At 34.0% G+C, this 7,385-nt stretch overlaps 1 protein-coding gene across 1 annotated transcript; it reads left to right on the top strand.

Annotated features, from left to right (window-relative positions):
- The first annotated feature begins 772 nt into the window (after positions 1 to 772).
- LOC131056394 (uncharacterized) lies at positions 773 to 3,743 on the top strand. The gene is made up of 2 exons (XM_057990765.2): positions 773 to 1,282; positions 3,150 to 3,743. Exons 1-2 carry the CDS (start codon positions 1,063 to 1,065, stop codon positions 3,332 to 3,334), a joined length of 405 nt encoding a protein of 134 aa, XP_057846748.1. The 5' UTR covers positions 773 to 1,062; the 3' UTR covers positions 3,335 to 3,743.
- The last annotated feature ends 3,642 nt before the right edge of the window (positions 3,744 to 7,385 follow it).

Raw genomic sequence — 7,385 nt, 5'->3', positions numbered from 1 at the left:
CCACGCTATGCAAGGTAGAGTCTAAACAATGAAGAGAAATCTACAATTCTAGACCTAAAACAAACCAATGAACTTGATCCCAAACAGAACAAAAAAAACTAGTTGAATTCCTTAAAATTTCATTAACAAAGAACTATTTAAATTTTTAAGATATTCAATCTTTTGCATTATAATTATCAATGATCAAATTTAAAACTAAATATCATCATCCTCCATATATATATTTCTAAAATAAACGTTAAAAATTATCAAATGTATCAATCTAACTATTTATTAATTAATCAAAATTAATTTATACTTAATAAACAAAAATTAACTATTAAAATACATTTTTCTTTACAATTCTTCAACCTAAATTAAAATTAAAAATTATTTTATTCCTTTTATTATTGAATTTTATAAATTGTCAACCCAAAAGAAATACTAAAAATAATGAATACTCATTAAAGTCGCCTCAGATCATACGCCACAAAAATCCAAAATTTCACATTCCTTTATCTACGGAATCACTCCAAAACTTAAAAATAAAAATTAAAAATAAAATAAAACTGTATTTAAAAATTTCTAACATTATTATAGTACCGTTGATGCAAAGCACATAAATAAATAAAAATTGTATTGACTGTCTCTCTTATAAATAAATAAACGAAACTTGAGGCGACAAATGCGACCTAAAAAATCCCGAGCCCAACCAACCAAAAGAAAGGCCAAGCAATAAGTCAAGGAGATGATAACCTCGCTAAAAATCCATGCACGTGCGCATGCACGTGCGCGAAGCCGACATAGAATGATAAATTAACGCGCGGACCCATCGGCGCGGGTTCGAAACCCCGCAAAAAACTCCAAATCTGTTCTCTTAACGCGCAGGGGAAGGAGCCGTCACGCGCAGAGGAAGTAGCCGTCACGCGTAACTCCACGTTTATTAACAGACGACTCCTTTAAAACCCCAACCAAATAGAAGCCTTTCGCTGCAAATTCATTTCCTTTCAAGCTCAAAACAATTTCAGATTTCAGATTTCAGATTTCACCGTCTCTCTTCTGCGATCTTTCGGCGCTTTGAAAATGTACAGATCGAGCAGCTCGAGTCGATCGCTCGACGGCTTCACAGCGTCGCCGCCTCCGGTCAAGAAAAACACAAGTACAGCGGCCTTCGATCTTTTGCCGAGGTATACGCAATTAACGGTTGAGGATCAGAAGAAGCAATCGAAGTTTAAGGCTGAGCATTCTGTGCATTTTATCCCCCTCGTGCTTATTCTATGCGGATTGGTGCTCTGGTTTTCAGGTCAGTTAATCTACTTCAAAGATTTGAGTTTTGCGTTACCTATATCGGGTTTATCTTTATGTAGAAAGATTTTGTTTAAGCGACTCAACTTGTTTAGCCTTATATGATTTTGAAATGTTTAACCTTGCATGATTTTGAAATGCTGATATTTAATGTTCTAAGATTATTGTGTCTTTTATGACAATAACTGTGATCAAATCTCGGTTAGAAAGTTTTGAGAATTAGCAATACAAATGCCTCCGATTTGATGTGCAAGTAATCAGCTTCCTCTAATACCTGCAGTGATGCCCTTACGGAAGAGCTTAAATAGTCAACGCATGGTTGATTTATGACATCTGATCTCTCATATAAAAAAATTGTGTGTTGTAATAGTGCATTGACTACAATGCACTGGCAATTTACCGTCATGCTAGTCTTACTGTATGGTAAAGTCTCAAATAAACAGTCGGTATAATCCTGTTTAAAAGATTTTACCTGCAATTTAAGCCCTGTGCAAGTTGAAAATCCAAAATTTCACTTCCAGATGCACATACAAATCATTTTGACTGTTCGTTGATTTTGTTTGGACCAAAGACAAATTTACAATTCGTTTACGCTCTTCTGTGTGAGCTGGTAATAAAGGGGAATGGAGATTAGATAACTGCTGTTATGTTTTTGGTAACTGAAAATCCTATATCCTTCATAAGCACCACCCCCATATCCTTCCGATGAGGCTTATAAATTGTCAATTTCAACTACATGTCCGCTCCAATTTTACGATTCGTCTACATACAAGATACTAAATAGTTGGCCTATTTTTATTCACAAATATGGACAATTGAACCATTTGCTGTTCCACATGGTTCTATAACAGAGATTTACTTGACAATTTTCAGTAGTTTGTGATTTCTAGATTCAAGGATAAATATGAGTTTCTTGTCAATTTCCAGTCAATTGCGATTTTTGAATTCAATGATGCCTGTGTTTTTCCAGTATCTTGAGATTCTTACTTACAAGACTTGGATTGCATGACAGTCCAACAGAACTTCTCTTGTCAGTTAGATTAATTTGTAATTGCTACCTATAATCTACATTTAGCACATTGAACACACATATAAACCATTTAATTCAACTCTAAATAAAATACATAGGTTGAAGGTTCTATAAAGAGACTAAACATTATTTAGAAATTTGATCAGCATAAAACTCATTATTTTTACCTTGTTTAGAAAATTAATCACTACTTGAGCACAAACTTCTTGTCTTTTTGGAGCAATAATTTGCTAAATGTATCATAGGAAGATTTTCTTTCCTTAAAAATGACAAAGTTACTGCTAACCAAATCAAATGTAATACTCTTGAATGAGTGGTTTCGGCAACTCACTGAGCTCCCTTCATTAGTACTAATGTACATACTCATTTTTTTAAACCTTCATTACCTTCCCTTCTTTCGTTAACTTTAAATTAATGTTTTTGTATTTATACTTTGTCAAGTGACCTTTTCATGTCAAAGTTACTGTTTGCAAAGTCTTTTCCTCGGTAAAAGTGTTTAATAGCAGTAAAATTTGCCGTGTGTTTCCTCTCCATTTTTTGGTATGGTAGTTCACTAGTTAGATTATATTTTGCAAGCGACCCTAATTTTTATAATAATTTATGACTTGATGCTGTTACTCTGTGTGAGTAATTGTTTACTTAATAGGTGTAGCTCACCTTCATATTACTCACTTCTATGTTAACTTCAGCTCCTTCCACCATATTCTTGTTATATTTTTGCGATTTTATGTCTCGCTTATATAGTTGTAAAGCAACAGTCATTTATGCTAAGTTTACACAAAAATCTGCATTTATTTCTTTTAAAAGCTGACATTTTTTTCTTCTTTTACATTAGGTGGAGCACCACATGGTGATTTTGCTCTAGCCAAACATCATGAAACAGTGATGACTAAGATCAGAAGTTCAAACATCGGTGATGATTTGGAAGAAAATAAACCATTGAGTGCAGGCGGTTCTGTGGATTTCAAACAATTGAATAACGTTAGCATGACTAAGGAAAGGATCCAGAATAGTCGCTAATATAGAAGAGAGTTATTAATCTTGACATAAGATTAATAACCATTTTAGCTTTTTGAAATTCTTTGGCCACAAGCATTCAGTAAAGAATAAATTGGAGAAAAGTTATTTCATTTTACTAGTACAAACAATAGTTACAGAAAATCCTTTCTAAGGGCAAAATTTCAAATATCACTCAGTCTGAGGCAAACACTCAGATTTGCTGTGACTTGTATAATATAATTTTTAAGGATAATTCCTCAAGAAGAAGTCGACTTTTGAGCACTAAATTTCATCAAAACTCAACTTTCTTTAATAGTTGTGTAGCATTCAACATATTGGCATGTAAGAACTAAAGAATCATCTCAGGCTAATTATCAAAGTCAGATTCTAACCCAATATATGTAAAACAAAGATTATGTTATTCCTTTTATGCCCAATGTAACACTACACATAATTCAAAAAAATACACATATTATCAAAAACACTACACAGCTCAAAAAAAAAGGCAATGTAATCATTTGCATGTAGTCTTATATCATCTCACCAAGAGACCTAAAATGTGTTCACTCTGATGGCCATGAATCTTAAACATATGGCCCAGCATATATTTTTCCAGTTTGCACTACCATCTAGATTTTAGAGGAAAGAAAATTGAATGCCTTGGAAGAATTACATGACAATTTTTCATGCCATTGTTAATATGTAAGGAACATTTCCTTATTTGATGGGGGTATTTAAGGATCTAGACAATTATCATCTCATTTTCAAGCATTCTATAGAACAAAAAGAAATTTTAACACATCCAAGGCAACATTCACAAAAGCCACAGATAGTTTACTTACAAAAAATTACCAAACATTGCATATTCTAACAGTTTTATTGCTTTCTCAAACTGAAATTGCATGAGATAATTTTTGCTTCAAAAAACCATTAGCATCGTATGATTCCTCAATATGGGAGTCCAAATACATGTGAAAAGCACTAAGAAAGATGGGCAAAATGTGATAAATATTTTTGATATCCAAATACATGTGAAAAGCAATAAGTAAGATAGGCAAAATGTGATAAATATTTTTGATATCCAAATACATGTGAAAAGCAATAAGCAATAGCAAATATATTTTCATTTTACTTATAACGGCCATCTAATTCATTTATGATTACCAGTGGTAATCATCTTCCAAACTAGTTCTCAATAAGAATGGACGAAAATTTGAGAAATGCGTTATTGATGAATTATCAGGATTCCTTAACAAATAAAGCTTTAAGATAAATGTTGACTTCTGAAGAAATAGTTAATCGTTCAAACTTCAGACAGAACAAGCAACCATCAGATTCATGTCATTATGTTTGTAATAATGCCTACAATTGTTTGATATTGCAGAGGTATAGATTTTGCTTGTGCTATAGATGGCACACGGTTGTACATAGGTTGTAGGTATTGCTTTCTTTGTAGTCTTACTGTAGAATATAGGAAATATCGTTGATTCTCCTGATTATACAATAAGCTATGTATCCACTACCTGATTATACAATAAGCTATGTATCCACACTATGCCTTTTGACCCTGCCCTCAACCAGAAAAGTTTCAGAGACACAGAGAAGGGTAGGAAACACACCCCTGCCATTTGCTACCCTCGGAGAAATCAGTAACATCCCTAGTATGGTGGGAAAAAATGAGACACATAATTTTTTTTTTAAATTAAATAATTTTGGTATATTCAGTAATGATTGCTTTATAGACCCTGAACATTGAACCTAAACCTGAACCTGCAGTTTTCACGTTTAATAACCTGTTACAAAAAATGATACACATTTTCTGTTGAGTTGGCAGTTCACACCTACAAAACACAGATCCATGCAGAATTGGAGACTTTATGTTGAACCATTTTTCCAGATACAAATTAATGAACTTCATAGAATGCTACACACTTTCAGTTGAGGAGGCAGTTTACGTGGACATATAGGTCAAGAAGATATGTACAGCTGTTACAGTCTTGACATATACTGATGTCACTGCTGTCATTATATGTTTATTGCTGTCTCAATTTTGGCATTATGGACTGTTGAACTCGTAAAAAATTGTGTGCACAAACAAACACACATTACTGCCGTTCCACCACCATCCCCAGAAAATGGCTTGCCTTCCCACCATCCCCATCCCCAAAATGCCATGGAACGTAGATATCTTTCAAACCATTTAAAATTTTCTCTTGAACTTCTGCCACATTGCGCTTATTAGGGTCTAAAACATCCTTGTAAATTGAATTTGTTTCAACTCTAACAAGTCTCCCAATTTAACTGTTTTCGTAAACCCAAATTCTAGTGTGGTGTCCTAAAATGGTAGAAATTTAATCATTGCTTTTACCCAATTCTCAAGAGTTTCAGTGCTTCTAACGTTGTATGCCGCAGATGCACTGATTCTAGAGATTTGAAGTGCCCACTAATGCAGGTTACACTTGAGAAAATCTCAAAACTAAATATCAAGCATCGAAAGTAGAAAAGCTTTATATTTGAAAAATCCCAAAACACATCCCGTGATGCTTCTAAATTTGTATGTCACAGATGCACTGATTCTAGGGATTTGAAGTGCCACTAATGCAGGTTACATTTTGGGAAAATATCAAAACTAAATATCAAGCATCAAAAGCTAGAAGAGCTTTATATTTGAAAAATCCTAAAACACATCCCCTGCCATCCTATCATCCCCATATCCAAACATCATGGAACACAATATCTTACAGACCATTAAAACATCTCTTAAAGTTTGCCACATTGCATATAGTGTGGTGTAAAGTCTCCCAATTTAATTGTTTCCATAGAATCAATATCTAGTGTAGTGCCCTAAAATGGTAGGAATCTAGACATTGCTTTTACCCAATTCAGAAGCTTTAATGCTTATATGCTTCTAAAGCTTGTTTGTTGCAGATGCACTAATGCCAAAGGTTTGAAATGACATTAATGTGACTACACTTTGGGAAAATCGAAAAACTAAATATCATGCATCAAAAGCTGGGAGAGCTTTTATATTTGAAAAATCTTTTGTTTTCCACTAAATTGCATGGAAGTGGCTCTATTTCTAACTATGTTTTGCAACTAACGGGTCTCAATGATTAATTCACGGCCATTAAAAATCCAAGAGATGATCAGGATCAGGATATGATTTCTTTGATCATGCAAAGTTTGCCATCGTCATTTGATTCCTTTGTTGAGTACATGCACTTGATTGTAGAGACTCAAGAACTTTTGATTTTGACAAATTGTCAAGAGTTATCTTAATAAAGGAATGAAGGCAAGAAGAATCAAAAGCAACAACTTCAAACACCACAAAAGTGCATTCAATACACAAATTAAAAACAAAGGCATTTTAAATAAAGTAACTAGTTCATTAGATGAATCTTCAAAAGGCAATAATTCATCAAAGATATCCAAGAAGTAGTGTTACCATTGTAAAGAGTTGGGATAATTCAAAATAGATTGTTAGAAGCAAAAGATCTTGCAAGCAGAAAAAAGGAGGTGACAATATGCAAACATTGTTGGGGGATGGGAGTATGAAGGAGCAACAAATGATTTTGCATTTTTGACATCCCACAACTCATCTATTGAGTCAACAGCCCAGTACTTCAATTGAAGAGCATTTTGATGCTCTGCATGTCACAACGATTGGTGTGTAGATTTTGTGGAGGACAAGAATAGTAGAGAAACTGTTTCTTTACGTAATGGTTAGACTTATTTTGTTAGAGGTGTGGATATTTTAGGGTTATGTTGAACAATGTTGTCAATTATGAATTTATGGATGTTCAATGTGTCCCTAGCATGAACTAAAATCTGCTTTCTGTTAGCGAGATTGCTAAAAAATGTCGTCTTTGTGTAAATTTTCAAGGAAACAAATGTACCATAACTGATTGCAACATGAACAAAACCCTGTAGGTATGTTTGCCATTGCGCCAAAAGCTTGAGCTATCAACACCCGCTACAAACGCCAGCCTTACCCAGATCCATGGGAGGCGATTAAGCCATGTTGCGAACCCCGAAGGAGGTGCTGACCACCAAGTCAACAATCTCCCCCTCA

The sequence above is a fragment of the Cryptomeria japonica genome, chromosome 7, assembly GCF_030272615.1.
Source record: "Cryptomeria japonica chromosome 7, Sugi_1.0, whole genome shotgun sequence".
Taxonomy (NCBI): Eukaryota; Viridiplantae; Streptophyta; class Pinopsida; order Cupressales; family Cupressaceae; genus Cryptomeria; species Cryptomeria japonica.
Note: the sequence above shows the minus strand (reverse complement) of the source record. Positions and strands in the feature narration are given on the sequence as shown.